General features: G+C 37.8%; 1 protein-coding gene across 1 annotated transcript in view; it reads right to left on the bottom strand.

The window, feature by feature from the left end:
* Positions 1 to 17945, bottom strand: part of LOC128848829 (transcription initiation factor TFIID subunit 4-like) — a 208415-nt gene that overhangs the window by 131865 nt on the left and 58605 nt on the right. Inside the window, exon 10 of the mRNA XM_054049034.1 lies at positions 15905 to 16074. Within this exon, the coding sequence (XP_053905009.1) occupies positions 15905 to 16074 (170 nt within the window). The remainder of the gene's footprint in view (positions 1 to 15904; positions 16075 to 17945) is intronic.

Raw genomic sequence — 17945 nt, 5'->3', positions numbered from 1 at the left:
GGCCCAATGCATATTATGTATTATAATTGCATATTTGCTACACATGCTACCTGTAAAAAAATTCCTTACAATGTATTTGGCCAATATCAGAACACGAAACTTCAACTGCAGCTGGATAATCTAAAAACTATAATTGTAAACTAACTAACTAACTAAAGTTTTGAAATTATTTTATCATTTGACATTTTATGCCAAGATTATACTAAGAGCAACTATTTTACAGTCAAGTTACTAAAAATCCACTGCTAGCCTTTGGCTGAGTGGTTGCTGGACCCATAAAAAAAAATCCGTTTGGTTCTTGTCAATCTGTGGTGCTTGCATGTCCTGACTAATCCCTTTCCTGGCCCATGAGTTTATGAAAATAGGGGGACTGACAGTGAAAGTAGTGATAAATGTTATCTTTAGTAATGCAGATAGTATCATTATTGAATTTGAAAGTGTACCTAAACTTCATATCTTCTTCATTGTAATTTTATAGATTAAATATAATTAATAATCATGCATTATGGAAATTTTGTCTTGAGAAAGCAAAGGCAAGGCAGATTATAGATGAAATCTCCTGAATTTGCAGATGTACAGAGGAATTAAATTTTACTTAACCAATAAAAGCAGCAACATTTATGTCACTTAAAAATTCCTCAATTTATTAAAATAATTAAAAATCCTGGAAATGCATTTCTAGCCACATATTGCATGCCTAAGTTCTGATCCTGCAACCATTATGGACAATTAGTCCCAATGGAACTTATGTGAGTAAGTGTTCGTAGGACTGGGGCCTTACATCCTATTCTGCCCAATGGGACTCCCTTTGTAGAATCAGGAAAAAGATTCCCAGGGAAATCAATGGGCATTTTGTGCATGGATTGGTGGCTTTGCCCCACTATTAATATACAAGCTCTAAAGATTACATGAGGTTTATACACAGTCCTAGTATTTTTATGGTGATTAAATTGAACAACTTTTTTTTTAATTGAAAGTATGAATATGTGCTTATATACAAGATGTTACATGGAAAAGTTCACACCCTGAAAGCATTTCCTGAATTGCTAATTAGAAAAAGAATTTTCATTTAAAAAGGAGGGGACAAGTGAATAAAAACAGGACAGGTTTAACAAACAAACATTTTTTTTGTGAAGTGTTCGTATTTTTTCAGCCAAACTCAACAGCAGTAAACCATCACATGTCTAAAAAATGAAGAGGAATCAGTGAACAGAAGTTTTATATTGATATATACTTCTGTTATTTTAATGATGTGATTTAAAATGAACTGGCAGTCTTCAGCATCACCCTTGGCTTTATGTCAGCAATGGGTTTGGTTCAGTCAATCACTGACATTACTGAAACAGTGAGCTGCCATTCACCAGCAGGGGGCACTGCAGTGATTTCTTTCTTTAGGCTATAGGACAATAGAAAGTCGGTTGATTAAAAATGCATATTTCAAATAAATGTGTCATGATATAAGACTTACAACAACCATCTTCTAACAAAATGGTTTGACATTTTTTCCATATCCACCACTATATAGCATTCTATGCTACACAAAATTATTCATATATCGAAAATGCTGAAGTAATACAGCCCAAAGTGAAAATTGTTTATGAATTCTGTTCCTAGATACAGCTATTGTAATTGAATTTATACTAAGCCATATGAAAAAGATTGTTTCCTGCGGCCTTTTCTTTCCCCATCTTTTCTTCAAGTTTTTGTACTGCAGTGTCTCTTTAAATCTACATTTTATTACATCACTACAGTACATCATTCTCACACTTCCCAGAGCTGAATTCACTATGTCAACACATTTCTGCTATTAATTTTTTTTTAAAGACACTTTAAAGTCCTCTCAAGATTAGCTTAGGCTGACAATGGTTTCACACTGCAGGAGTAACCATAAGGAAGTTAGCAATATGTTTGTATGTTTTTGAATTCATCTTTGCTGTGACACTAAATTTAAAAAAATTCTCTTGGCCCTTCATTTGTTCTCTGTGGAGCTAAAATTACTGAGAGCTGTACATGTAATTGAAGGCAGAATTGGGCATTTGACTCTGTTGATGCAACCCATATTCATGCAAATAAAAGTTATGTCTACATTAGAGACCTTGCAGGAGCACAGCTGTACGATGCAGCTGTGCCGATGTAATATCTCTTATGTAGCTGCTCTATGCCAATGGGTGAGAGCTCTCCTGTTGACATAATTAAACTATCCCCAATAAGCGGTGGTAGCTACGTCGGCAGGAGAAGCTCTCCTGCCGACATAGTGCTGTGAACGCTACCACTTATTCTGGCGAAACTAATGTTGCTCAGGGTGTGGTTTTTTCATGCCTCTGAGTGACATAAGTTTTGCCGACATAAGTGGTAGCATAGACATGGCCTTTGTCCTTGAAGCCAATGGAAGTACCCATGTATGTAACTATTTGGGAGAGGAAGATTTGATAGATCAAACCCTTATTGAGCATATACCTTATGCAAACATATCTAAAACTGTCAGTCAATAACAAAATAAACCTAGTCACAACTAAAAGGATCTAGTAGAGGGATTCCATGAGAAAAAAATTCTGTTAGACAACCTAGGTTTTTTTTTTTTTGAGAAACAATGTCATAGCAATAATATGTCCTTGAATTTCAGGATTAGTAAAATCACAGTTCCCATTTTCTAGGGCTTTAATTCCAGAAATGTGCTATCTTGCTCTGATCACAGTGGCATTTCCCAATTTTGAACATTTTCATTCTAGCAAAATCAAAAATTAGGCACTTTTTTCTATCCATATAGCTCTTGGTTAAGTTTTTCGTTATAAGAAAAAAATAGAAATGCAGTATAGGCTTTCCATAAGCTGAATTCAATAGCAGCAAACAAAGAGCAAGAAAAAGGTCAGGAAAAGGTCATTTAAAAATAATTACAACTCAGCTTGTCACCACATAACTACTGTGATGTCACAAAATCTCTCTTCCCACTCTAGGTCCTTTTAGCAAAGAAACACGAAATGGAGCAGGATGGTTGAAGTCCTGTTGGCATTATAAACAAAAAGCAGTGACTATACCAGAGCTGGAAGGCTACATAAAGACTCTGGCTCCCTGAGTAAAAATGGAAGAGCTGCCTGATTGCAAATATACTTCTCAATAAATTGTACAATTTTACACAACACTAGGCAAAGAATAACCTGGTAATTATGAACTTCATATAAACAGTCATGCATACAGCCCCTACCAATCCCTTCTCAACATTCACTTCTGCTGTAATGCCTCTAAAGAAATCAATCAAGTAATGGCTAGGCTGAGGAGCAGATGGAGGTAAGTGACTCATTTTATTTATAATTTTTGAAAATGTGAATGTATATATGTGTAAACATTGCATGTATTTGATTATATGTATCTCTCTCCTGCACCATCCTTCATATATGTCTATCTTTCTTAGGGCTAGTCTACACTACCCGCCCGGATCGGCGGGTAGAAATCGATCTCTCGGGGATCAATTTATCGCATCTCATCTAGACGGATAAATCGATCCCCGAATCGACGCGCATACTCCCACCTCGTCAGGAGGAATAAGCGCTGTTGACGGGGAGCCGCGGCGGTCAATTTGCCGCCGTCCTCACAGCGGGGTAAGTCGAATAGGATACGTCGAATTCAGCTACGCTATTCACGTAGCTGAATTTGCGTATCTTAAATCGATCCTCCCCCCCAGTGTAGACCTAGCTCTTTTAGACTGTAAGCTCTTTTGGACTCTGAGCACACTTCTGCATATGTTTAGAGACTAACCTTGACTGTGGCACCTTGTCACTACTGCAATGTAAATATTAAAAAGTACTCACATCTTAAACTGGATGTGTGCAAAGAGAGAGGGAATTCATATTAGAAAAAGGGTTAATCCTTTTGTTTACTAATGGATTTTCTCTTCTTTGTGTTGAAAAAGCTATTATTTTCTTTTATTCAGAAGTGGAATATCTAGCCATACAGATTTAAAAAAAGTTTAGGAACAGAGTGACTTCCCCTAAATACTGGTAGCCCTAATATTTTGGAACTTCTTACATACAGCTTGTAGCTTTGTGACCAAAAGACTGCACATATGGTAGTGGTGGATACAGAATACACACAATTAAAAATTCTAACAACTTTAAAAGAGTGATCTGTAATTTACACAAGTATTTCATTACAAGCTACTTTGTTTTTACATTTGCTAAAATATATGGTATATTTAAAAACTAACATATTTCTAGGTCTTTACAATAACCTTACCAGTGCAATCCTGCAATTTCCCTAGACCTACTGTGAAGATGTGGAGTAGGAGAGCATCACCAAGGATATCAGTGGAGACTGAGCTGGAGCAAAGTAATGCTCCAAGTTACAACCTTGGCAGATATCCCACTTGGATTTGAGTTTCTCATATTTTTCTTACAAGGTTTAGTGATAGTCAAAAATCACGTTCCTCATCCATGTCGTCTTAGCCAAACCTACACTGTACCAAATCTGTACATGAGGCATTAAATAAGTGGTGACCAGCTGCCTCAAAAGTGTTATTTCATGTAGCAAGAAACAGATTCTCCTTGCTCTCAGAGCAACCAATAAATGCCAACACTAAACTCCAAGAGCTGTCACACTCATATACAAAAGAGTGAGAAGATTTTCACTTTTAGCAGGTATATATTCTGTATAATGAGGTAAAACCAATGGTGTAAATATGGTGGTACATTCCGGTACACTGTACCAGTAAGATATTTATAGCTGGTACAGCATACCGGAAAGACACAGGAGGAGCCCTCCCCCAGCCCTTCTGTGCAGCTGCATCTTGAGTCCTCCTGCCTGGGGTCTGTACAGCAGAAGTCTCCGGTGCAGCGTGAGGAGAACAGAGTCCCGTTCCTCCCACCCTCCCCACCCCCAGGACACGTGGGATGGATGTGAATCATGGTGAGGGGACGGGGAGAGCGTGCGGGTCCCGGGCTAGGGGCGGGGAGGAGTCATGTGGGAGGGTGATGTGGGGAGGTCACACATGCCTTCCCTTTGTGTCCCTCTCACGAGTGCAGTGTGCCGGCAAGAAATGATTTCTACTTGCACCACTGGGTAAAACTTCCTGGTGTTAGTACATGGTTATATATTCAAATGTGTTAAGATCAAACTATGGTTCAACCAACGTTCACTCAAAACTGTAAGATGTAGCAACACATGCACAACAAGTACAAAAATTAGAATAGATCTTGTAAAAAAATAAAATATAACGTAACCTCACACTTTTTATATAAAAGAGTTTATATTAATGTTAGCTATGTATGATAGGCCTCAATAACCTCAGAATCAACATACAGTAGTATTATCCTGGCATATAAGTCACTAAAACCTGAGATGTACTGTTTTTACAAATATAAGTGTCTCCAAATTTTTACTGACAAATTTCAGGTCATGAGTAATGAGAATTTTAAAGGTTACCACTGTCTGTGTAATTATACTGGAAGTCATAAGGTACACCCGTTTTGTTATGATTCAATTTTAACTATTTTGTTGACCAAACTATATGCTGAAAACTTCAAAAAACTTGTATTTTCTACTATTTAAAAACGCAGAAAAGAGCTGCTATATTAATCTTAGCAGATAAGGTTTTAAAGAATCAAAAGCTATTTTAATAATTTATACTTTAAGAGGATTGACAGGACTGAGATGCAAGAGAAAAATGTTTTTATTTGCAAAACATCAGGTCTGACCTTGGTTACTATTGAAAATCTGTAGTGTCTTTGCATATTTAAGTTACAAACAATCTTAAAAGAACAAGTTAAAAACAATTTAGAATATCAAAATGCATTTAGGACTAGGCTCTGTCTGGATCTTGCTTAGGTGGTCTAGGAAAGAGCACAATTACCCTTCCTCTATTTGATCTCTATGCAAAGGTCAGACACAACTGCAGAGAGCACTCTGCCAGCACCACTGCAGTGCTATCCATTAAAAATGTACTAGTAGTCCTTCAAGGTTTAATTCCTTCTTTCATAGAATTCTCTCTTCCACACCCCTCAATCTTCCTCTTGCTCTCCCTTAGACTTTATAGTATTAGAAAGAGAGAAAGCCCAGAATGTATTGTATGGCTGTATTATATTAAGCTCAATGATCCATCTCCTGCAGAATACAGCCAGTTCCCAAACACTATTATGTGCATAGATAAGTAGAGAAAACTGGTTCGGAGAGCAGGGACTATGGCATGAATTAGGGAAAGACCAGACTGTTAACATAAGGTGTTCTTAATCTGTCCCAACACCTTGTGATTAGGTCAGATACTCTGGTTACCATCTCCAGACCTGAGGAAAAGCTCTGTGAAGCTCGAAAGCTTGTCAATTCCACCAACAGAAGTTGGTCCAATGAAAGATATTACCTTATCTACCTTGCCTCGCTCATATGGTGGGACCAACATGGCTACAACAACATTGCAAGGAACTGGGGAGGCTTATTTAGACAAGTAAGCTGATTGAGTTGCAGGGATCTAATAAGCATGTCTATGAGGGACAAAAAAAGACCTGGTATCTGGACAACAAAAGAGGCTGCCAGTCTGACCAGATGGGTTACAGAAGAGTTTGCTTTTTTCCCTCCTCTGTAACTAAACTGATAAAGCCTTGTCTCAAGTAGCTTAAAGAGAAGTGTAAATCTAGATGTGCTAAAGAAATAGTTCTCTTAAATTCATTTTCTCTCTTTTTAATAAATCTTGTTTTTATTAAGATTTCTGTTAAGTAATTTCATGCAGATGTCACCAAAGAGAAGAGATTCCTTTGTGTGTTTATGATGGCTCTCTTGCTATGGAGTTAGATAAAAGAGGCCATTAAGGGGACAAGCAGGAAAATCAAAACAATAACATAGATAAGAATCCTTGAGGAAACAATGGGAAAAATTAATTGTGGAATATCCACTACTGGCTCCATCCAGGTTTAAATGGTTTACTATTCCAAGGCTAATCCTGGGCTTGAAGTAGAATACTAAACCATTACAGGACCCTGAGCCTAAAAAAGGAAGGGCAGGGGGGATTGAGTGAATTGAGATAGGTGACCATGGAGTGTCAGTGAGTGCTGACACAGATGCAGAAGTCACCCAGATTGATCGAAAGTCAGGGTCTGCAGCAAGTAGGCTGTAACTTGGTTCCCTAGAGAATGGGGGACAGCAAGTCTAAGTCATGTCTACCTACGGGCTTGAAGGGAATGCCAAGCATAGGCAAGATGGTATGAACATAGGCCTCATTTTACATCAGTTTCTGATTGCTGTGCACCTTTTGGCAAAAAAAAAAATCATACTCTGTTTTGAAGAAACTGCATGTTTTGCTGTATACTATTAAAGGCTCCCAAAGGGAAACCCTTCCAGGTGCTAAGCCAGTTAAGCCTGGAAGGTACTAAGACTGGCAACATAGAATATCCCAGAGACTCAGACAAAGGGTGGTTGGATTACAGGATCCCAACCCAAAGAGAAGTGGAGGCACAGGCCTGCCATTTGAAATGGGTGCACTGGGAGGATTGCAAAATGATCTTGAAAGGCGCAGCCTACCTAGGGACAATGATGCTAACTTCTAAAACTACAACCATCTGTTGTGCATGTCTAATATTGGAGAAAAACTTGGCAAGCCAATAAACTCTTCATTATGACCACTGAAAAATTTGTCAATGAACCCCAGTTTAATCTGGTTTCTGAAAGCAGCAGAAGCACAGTATATGGTGGTCTAACAAATGTAACGGTATTTTAAAAGAAATCACATTTTTACATTCCCACGAGTGCAGCATGAAAATCTCAAGTCAGATGATTCTAAGAGGGAGAGAGAAAGACTGTGGAGAAGCCTTTAAGACGAACTACAATGTTTTCTGGAAAAACATTGCAAGGTTAGTATGATCAGCAGAATTGCTAAATAAACATTAGCAGTCACTTAACACTTTTTAGAATCTGTATTACCTTTCCCTTTTTTCCTTTAAAGATCCTTGATGTTGCTGCTCATTGACCAATGACTTCCCCCTCCACAAAGATGTCCCAGCATGTTTTGAGAGTTGGTGACGTTAGTACCACCACTAGAGCATGGAGTCTGCCTATGGGGATAATGCAAGTCAGCTTTATTGCAATATTGAATGGTTCTCTGAGGTTTTCTTTTTATTGTTCTTATTTTACATCCTATCTTTATACTGACAAGCTATACATGAGGTGGAGAGTACCATCAGACTCTGCTACAGGATGAATCTTCGGGGAATACTGCTCCCAGCTCGACCCTCCTTTGCAAATATCAAGAACTTCAAGCCATTCATAGGCAAACCCTTATTTTGAGGCAGCAGGTGGTGTTGTGGAAAGCCATGAAGGCTAGAACCATCCTCCAGAGATAGCAGGATCTTTAAGGAAGACCATTACATGGGATCCATAAAACAAAAGCATGGTACTATGCTGAAGACAGTACTTGAATTCTCTATGTGTTTTGGGGACCAAGTAGTATGGCCATGTTCTCAGTTCTATTACAATAAAACCCCACCAAAAATAGTAGTTTTATGACTGTAGAAATCAGCTCATTTTATTTATAAATACTGATGTTCTGAACAAATCTAAATTTCAGCTTATTTTTGAGGAACTATGTTTTGGTGGAAGAACATCAATACTGGTATGTAAGTTAACCATAGAATGTGCAAGTAGCACTGCTGAAAGCATAACAGAAGCTATGCTGTGCTGTTGCACAGAAGAACCGATAACAATAAAAAGAAAACCTTAGAAATACACAAAAAATATTGAACAAAAGCTGTCTTACTTTTATAGAAAGGCAAACTCCAGGCTCTCTAGTGGTACTGATGTTACCAGTACCATGCATACTGGGACGTCTTGCAGAACAGGAAGTCTAATCATGGATCTATTAAAGAAAATAGAACAATACAATTTAATAGTTTGTTGAAATGCCTACTAATTATGTTTAGTATCAGCAGCATTGCTAAATAAGATTAAAACATTTTTTCTTTTTTCAAGGAAATAGTTATAGGTTACCATTTAACAAAATTTGGTTGCCCTAAAATGTTTGACATTATCAGATGCAAAATAAAATAAAATAAAATAAAATAAAATGAAGTCTCTATAAAACAGGCACAATGAACACATTTTATTTTCCTCTCTCTACACACTAGCTTTGAAGATCCCGGCATGCATGTAGAATTATGGCAAATTTTCTAATCTGAAATTTTTTAAATCAAATTAACTCAATGAGATAATTACCCTTGTACTTCAATTGACCGATCTGTGCATTCCCTAACAGTGATATGAAACTACAGACATTTCAAACACTAAACTCATATATACATCCACCGAACAGTCTATGTTATGTCTCAACAAATGATATATTAAGGATCCTTTATGGGAGCTGGAAAAGGTTCACAGACTTGGCATGCAAACAATCTTTTAAATTAAATGATATGATACCTAATACAAAACCTCTTGCTTAAAAGAGGCAGCTGGGATCAGAGAATTTCACTCATGGGATCAGGACTGCCCATGTTGTTAGAACAATACATGACTCCACAAGGCTACGCTTGAGGAGGACTAACATTTCATAGGCACATTATGCAAATATTAAACTAAATATAAATATAAAACTACCTCCAAAACAGTCAAGGGTAATTTCCACAGATATGCGGGAGGGGGTAGGGGGGAGTCATGACAGAAAGATGCTGGTAGATAAACTGATATGGAAAGGAACATTTCAGTTTGAAGGCAAATCAGTTCAAGAATAAAAAGTTAAAGTCCCAATGGTGAAAACAACAAAATCTTTTCAATGTGATGGAGGAAAGCAGAAGCAAAAAAGTAATACGCATAGTTATCTGATGGGCAATCACATGGCTTAAAACAGGAGAACTCCAACAACTATAATCTAACCAGATATAAAAGCCATTAACAGTAAACCAAACACAGACGTAAGTATACTTTTACATTAGCACTGTTCCATATCTAAAAAAGCATCATCAGTAGTACAAGTATCATACTATTCAAACACAAATGTAACTGTTGATAAACAGGCAGACAAAACAGTGATGACAGAATGCCTATATTTATTATTTATTAAACTAATAACAAATGCTCAGAGAAAATAAGACAGAAGGCTCTAAAACCTATTGGAATGCTCTTCATGGAACAAGGCCAAGCAGATTTTCTAGGCAGTTCTAACATAATATCAAATGCCCTCTAGAGCATTCAGATTATTTGTTTAACACACACACACACACACACACACACACACACACACACACACAGCTGTTTTACTCTATGATGCCATTACTGTGTACCTCCAGAATGTAGAGTCCTAGATAAGTTTTTAATTCTAAGATTTTTCTTTCTGTGTGTTGTATCATGCATTCATGCAGCAGGCACAAGAACCAAGAATGTGTTTATGAAGAATACTCATTTAGGCAGAAGAACAGTCAATATTCTGGCAGACAGAATTTAGAGAAGAGCACAAGAAGAGTCAGAACAGGGTATATCTAAATTATGTTGAACCTAATCCTTGCAATTTTAACATTGACAAACAATGGCTCTCAAAGTATCACACAGAGCTGCTCTGCAGACACTATGTTTAGGAATAACCTTCGGCCTCCTACTATCTCGGCCATTAGAACTTGGACACATTAAAGAGATGCATTTTCAGATTTCTTGAAGGCTATGTTTCCCTGCCAAGAGATTATTTAGAATAAGCAAGGTGCTACAATACTCATATTAGTAGGAAAAATTAGGCACATTGTTTTCTTGTCAAGAAAGAGTTTTCTTTGCATAAAACAGTCTCTGACAACAAGGAGATATAAATATTTGATCATTGATCAACAGACAAATCTTTAAGAAAAATTAATTTCATAACTCAAAATTAACAATAACTTTGAATGAATGGGGGATGAAAACAATTATTCATGACTCTTCCCATGAATGAAAAGCTATCATTATTCTTTAATAAATATTGAAATAAGGTGGATAGTTACTCCGAGTTAGATATGGCTGATAGTAGATTTTACTTCCATCTCCGCCTATAATGAAATATATACATATTTTTAAGTACTTCACACTTTGAATGGTTCTGGTTAGCCAACTGCCCTATACCAAGAGAGAGCAAGGAATAGCATAAGCCAAAGAACAGTATTTCAGGCTTATGTTTCATTATTCTTGCTGTAACTGAGTTATTACATGGCCATGTCACACTAACCTATGACATTTTGGAGTAGTCAAAGTAAGAGCAAGATATAGGCTGTGGTGTCATTTGGTTGGGTTGTAAATAGAAAGGGAAGTCAGGTGGAGTCAAGACTGAGCTGTGGGAATTTGTGTTTTCTTACAAATCCTAAAATTATCGATAGATTGCATTTTGGTGACCTGGAACCCCAAAAGAGGGCTTTTTGAAGGTCAAATAAAGTTCTAGGGCTCATCATTTCTACAGAGACAAGTACAGGGATATTCTCCTAAATAGTTTTTCAAGAAAGAAGGTGTGTGAGAAAAGAAGGGGTCTAGATTTTTATCCTATTGTCCCATTTAATGAGCTAATGTTAAGAAAAGGAAAATTTAGTATGACTATCAGGATTTCCACAGAAAATGAGATGGTTCCACCCAAAACCAGTAGGAATGGGAACCAATTACTAACAATATTTATCATTAGGCCACATGAAACACTACAAAATGAACGAACAATCCTGCATTGTCAAAAAAATGGACTAGTTGCCTCACCCAAGCTTTCCCCCCCTCCAATTACAGCTTTTACAATCCTTCAAGTTTTCTTGGAGGCTCACTATAGTTGTACAAAGAGTAAGGTTATGGGCAAGTGTACAGTTTCATATATTTTGTATGACTTCTCATTTACCTTTCATGCTTCCTACTGTGCATGCAGTTCTTATTTTGTTACTATGTGTTAACAGTGATCATGGATGTTCTTTGCTTCTTTCTCTTCTTGTAGCTTTTCCCTTTTTTCTCAGTTTTAGTTGTCAACGCATATAAACAAATTCTTCTTTTGTTTCACCCTTTACTTGTGTCCTGTTACCTTTCATTTAAATGCAATATAAAATTAACTGTAGCCTAATTTTTATCTGCCTCACAATCAAGCAGCAATTATACATAAGATGAATAAAGGTAATTCTACTTTTGCCAAAACTGCTACGAAGCAAAAAGAATAAACTCACTCTTACAATAATCCTCTTAGGAGCTGTGAAACATTATGTATATTTTGGTGCTGCCAGTTTATTGCACAATGGAAACTCAATTCAAAGAATGTCCACGTAACAGCTAATGTTTAAAAGCTAATAAAAGCTAAGAGATAGTCCCTGTCCACCAAAAAATAGTCAAAGAACAACTAAAAATGAAAAAAATAAAAATAAAAACAAGCACAAATTATCCAACTTTATTTTTCTGTGTTCTCTCCCAAATGAAAACTAGGAAGTATCACTATTATTTTTTGGGTAAGTGTAGCTATGGGACGGGGCTAATCAATTTTTCTCGGCCCATCAAGGAAACACTATCCAGGTGTGCTAATGGAGCAAGCATAAGGATCTGCCAAATAAAAACATACAGCACCAGCAAGCACAAGAGAAATTGTAGCCTTTCAAAAAAGAAGAGGCAGAGTATTGTGTGTGCCATTGTGTTGTGCTGCCATGTAGAAGAATCAGGTTTTAAGCTTTATGATCCTGGGTAGAGCGGCGACAAAATACATTGCCTGGTGCAAAAACATTCATTCTTGATTTTGAATCAAGACAGAGGTTGAATCAATCAAAATCCTTGCCTTCATAGATGAACAAATGGCAACAATTGCTAGTCAAAGATGACAAGACACAAAGGCACATGGAGAAGGAAGTAATTTAGGCAATGAACTAGTGTCTTTACATTAATGCATCTTTCAGCTATTTCTTATGTTTAGAAGGATCGATAATATTTATATTTAAAATAAACTATGGACTATAATGCTGCCAAGTTACTGTAGAGATAAGAATGTACGATATTTTAAGAAGAAACCTCTTTTACTATAACTTTGAGGCATTTGGCTGGTGGTAACTGCCAAAGACTGCATAGCATCTGCTCTCACTTTAGCAGTTTATATTCTGACTCTAGTGAATGGAAGCATAATCTCTGAAACAGCCTTTGGGGAACACTACTGAGTTTCTCTACAGAGCTCTTGCTCAGAGATGAGAGAGCGGGGGATTAATATTACAGAAAACTTGAAAGAACCAGCTTCTGAGACAGGAGTGAATAGCAGTGTCCTGATACTGTACATACCACAGTTCTTTCTTTTACTGGAACATTAGAAAGGTGCCCTAAATACTAAAGTGATTATTAAATATGAAAAGCTTTCAAGATAGAAAAAAATTCCCAATTTTAAGCCATATTCAGATACATTAATGTAAGAAAAAAGTGCATTTTACCTTGTTTGTCAATAGGCATAATACAAAAACATAAGATAATAGTGGATTCAATTATCTGAGACTTTTCTTTTCCTAGTGTGTCTAAGAATGTGACAGTCTCCCTTGTTTAGTCCTTGTGTGCCTAGGCATACCAACACATAGTCAGACTGATTTTGTGATACTCATACAATCCCATTATTTTAAGTGCCCCGTAGCACAAACTACTGAATTTTGTGTGGTCCTGTGAGAGCAACAAAATCTGGCCCCACACAGTGAAAACAAAGCTTTTAAAGCTTCAAACTCAGCTGCAGGAATTCTCTCCTCAAGAGCCATGGATACTAAATAGTAGCCACTAGTGAACCCCAAAGCCACTTTCAAAACTACAAAAGACTTTATATAAAGCCAAAATAAAGCTCTAGAAACAGCAGCAAGAGCTCACTAGGAGCGACCACTCTTGGATTCACTGCTTTTGAGAAGCAAATCCCTGCAGCTGCTTTTAAAAGCTTTGAAAGTTTCATTTTCAATTATCAAAGCCAATAAAGTTTCAAAAAACAGCCACAGGGATTTGCTTCTCTGAGGAGCAACCCCCAAAAGGCAAATGGTGAACAGTGTGCTGTGTTCTGTGGCTCTTAAAGTATGTACATTGTCTTCTAAGCCCGACACTTCAAATTACAACTCCATGTTGGGCTGCAATTGTTATACCCAGAAGAATTAATTAAGGCTTGCATGGCAACTTTATTAGTGACTTTCCAGTTATTAGGTCTAATTTTCTTTGCTTTTTGTTTTGTTGCACCAGTATACAGTTCAATCACAGCAGGCCTCACAGTGGTGCTTCCAGAGACTTGCACTAAAAGCTTGTGGACTTCATAATTTCAGACAGCAACCACCAGATTCCCAAAAATTTGCATTATTATTTTCTTATACACCTCTACCCCGATATAACACGGTCCTTGGGAGCCAAAAAATCTTACCGCCTTGTAGGTGAGACTGCGTTATATCGGGTTCGGGCCGGTACGCCGTGCCATGCTTCGGCAGCCAGGCTTGGGCGGTGATTTAAAGGACCCAGGGTTCCACATGAATTTGGATATAACGTAGTAAAGCAGCGGGGCTCGGGTGGCGCTTTAAAGGGCCCGGGGCTCCCCGCTGCTTTACCGCGTTATATCCGAATTCGTGTTAGATCGGGTCGCGTTCTATCGGGGTAGAGGTGTAGTAACTTCATATGATGACATCATCATAAGGGCACTGGAAGAAGATAATTGTGGACTTACATGGCATTTATTTCCTCGCTGCGGCCCCAATACTGCAAAGGGACTACTTACAGTGCGTAAAGCAAAGCACATGAATAGGTCTTTGTAAGATGAGGGCCTGCCAGAGTGTAAAAGGATTTCCATATATTTACGCTGAATTTAAGAAGTATGAGACTACAGGTAAAATTTCCAAAGTCACCTAAGTAACATAAGAGCCTAAATCCCACTTGCAGAAGTGACTTGGGCATTGAAGAACCCAAGTCTCATTGAATGTCAATGGTATTTAAGATCCTAAATCACATTTTAAAATGGGACTTAGAGTAAAATTTTAAAAGCCTCCTAAGTCAAAATAAAATTTAGTTTTCCTGACATTTTTAGATCTTATGTGGCCACCACATTTAACCTAGTTCAGAGTAACATAAATAAATACTGAGCATAATTACTTGCCACTTTTTAAATGTCACTAATTGAGTGTTTACTTTTTAATTTTTTTTTTTTAATTCTCAAAAGAACTGATAATATTCAGGCCCAACTGTCAGTAAAAAGATAATCTATTTTTATCCATACCATAGCAAATAAAACCACCATCAAATTTTAAAATAGTTATAGACCAGGGGTCGGCAACGTTTGGCACGCGGCTCGCCAGGGTAAGCACCCTGGCCGGCCGGGCCAGTTTATTTACTTGCTGACGTGGCAGGTTCGCCCGATTGCGGCCCCCACTGGCCGCGGTTCGCCGTCCCGGGCCAATGGGGAAGCCGTGGCCAGTACATCCCTCGCCCGCGCCGCTTCCCGCCGCCCCCATTGGCCCGGGACGGTGAACTGCGGCCAGTGGGGGGCCGCGACTGGCTGAACCTGCCGCGTCAGCAGGTAAATAAACTGGCCTGGCCCGCTAGGGTGCTTACCCTGGCAAGCCGCGTGCCAAACGTTGCCGACCCGTTATAGACGTTAAAAATTGGATTAATACATTTTAAATCTTTTTTATATGAAAAAAATACATCCAGGCAAACAACTTGTCTTCTGCTAAACCACAGGGAGTGGAAAGCAGGAGATCTGGATTCCATTCTTGACTCACTGTCAGACATCTGCTGTGATCTTGGGCAAGTCACTTTACCTCTCTGTGCCTCATCTTGGTCATGTGCAACATCTGAATAATAATAATTCCCCACTTCACAGGGACAATGGGAGGTTTATTTCTTTAATGTTTGCAAAGAGTTTGGGGATCCTCAAGTAGATTATATCAATGCTGGATGCTACCATGTATTGTGACACTGACTAAAACTGAACAGCTCCAAAGACAATACTACCGAAAGCAAATGACATGCTTCTCACCCATTTCTAGTATTCGTTTATGTAAAGGGATAGCAGCAAGAAAGGGTTCATCTTTACAAGACTGTATCTGGGTTCCAACCAAGTCGGAGTTGGTTGCCATAATTCGGGCACTCTCTTCATTAAGGTTAACTCCAGCCATAGAGGCAACATCATTGATGTCATCGTCATCTCTATAACAAAAGCATAAACAAAAGATAATTTTGCATGTGATACAGTAACTTTTATAAATTAACTGCCTCCCTTAAAGGGAATAATCATGCAATGCTCCTGATCAGAAGAGGGAAGCGAGGCCAGTTTATTGGCACAGCCACCTGGCTCTACCTTATCATGGAATACCCAAGACTCAGAAACAACTTAATGGAACATATCTCTTTGACCACTCAAGATCAGGCAATCTGCAAAAGTGGTGTGTCCAGCATGGACAAAAACACCCACAATTCTATATGGGCACCTTTCCTTTGACCGGAAGTTGATGAGAAACGTGATAGCAATGACAGCTATGTGGCCAGCTGACAAAGGTTAGTAGTGACCGCAGACCACAAGGCCCTCACTTTCCCCCCATACACTGATGGCTTGGAAGTAGGGGTCAATCAACAACCGTAATGAAACAAACAAAAAACCCACAGACATTGAAACCAAAACATTGTATTATTTCAAATTGCTCAAGGTTCAAGAGATACCCTTATTAAAACTACAATTGAGAACAACAAATCTCACAAAAATGCTGAAGAAAAAAAAGGAAACAAACCACACACAAAAATGTTTAGCATAAAAACCTTAATGCCTGTGATGGAACTGGCACCACTTCAGAGAAGCTAAACAAGATCACCTGAGGCTGAAGATCCATTTCTGGCCAAGCCATATGAAGCTTAGCTGAATATTGGACCATGTGAAGATAATCACAAACATGAACACATGGTTAGATAAATTGGTATGGAGAGTAAGTGAATCTAGAAAAAACAGGCTGGAGCCCCAATTCTCCGATTAGAGCTAAAACAAAGGTGCTGTCCATACTACAAAGACGTTTAAGCTTACTTGGTTGTGTAGTTAATGAAAACAAAGCACTAACTTAGAAAGATGCCATACATGAACACCTAATAAGAATCCGGAATGCAGTGAGGAAGAAAAAGACCTAGAGTCATTCTTACAGAAATGGCTCTAAACTATTGCATTTACACTCTGTGGAACACCCTGTATATGTAGAACAAGCCCACGGAGTCTCTAACAAGCGAAATGCAAACACAATAAATGTTCACACCGTTATCAGTGTGTTCCCAAATGATTATGATAAACATGGGATTTTGCAAGTATCTTGCAGCAAAACTTATATTATGTCAACTTCTACACGGACATACAGCCAATGTCATCGCATTCACTTCAACCAGGACCCATGATATATACATCTGTACAGAAAAATTTGGAAAGCTACAAGTATCTTTAGCATTTTCACATATTCAGCCTGTGATTCCAGCATTTGGTCTCTGAGAGGCAGTTTCACCTCCATCAAACATTCATTCTAACAGAAAAATAGAGAAAGTATTTTCCATTTCCCACAAAAGTTCATAGTATGACATACAGGCAAACAAATTTTGTTCTTGAACCTTAAGAAGCCAAATTTTTTTTACTGGTAATGACTTAAAAACCCTGAGATTGACTCTCTCTATTCAGACAACTGGAATTTTTAAACTGGATAGTGAAAACAACTGCAAGGCTTGAAAAAATATATGTATAAATTGATAAGGAACATTACATTTATATAAAAAGGTAAGTTAGAGGTATTACTATATTTGACCGAAATGTTTGTTGTGGGTCTTGATTAGTCATGTACTGAAATTTAATTGAACATTAACACCAAAGTAAACTGTGCAATTAATTGTTTTAATATTGCCCTCTACAAATGCTATTTTGTACGATTACCATAGCTTTAACATTTATCACTCAATAACTGGCAGAATTTTCAAGACAAAACATAATTGTAAGGAACACCCCTTTCCCATTAACTTTCGGGAATGTTCATTTCTTCTTTCTTTAGTGTTCTATC

This window comes from Malaclemys terrapin, chromosome 14 (assembly GCF_027887155.1).
Source record: "Malaclemys terrapin pileata isolate rMalTer1 chromosome 14, rMalTer1.hap1, whole genome shotgun sequence".
Taxonomy (NCBI): domain Eukaryota; kingdom Metazoa; phylum Chordata; order Testudines; family Emydidae; genus Malaclemys; species Malaclemys terrapin.
This window is presented reverse-complemented; position numbering and strand designations above follow the sequence as displayed.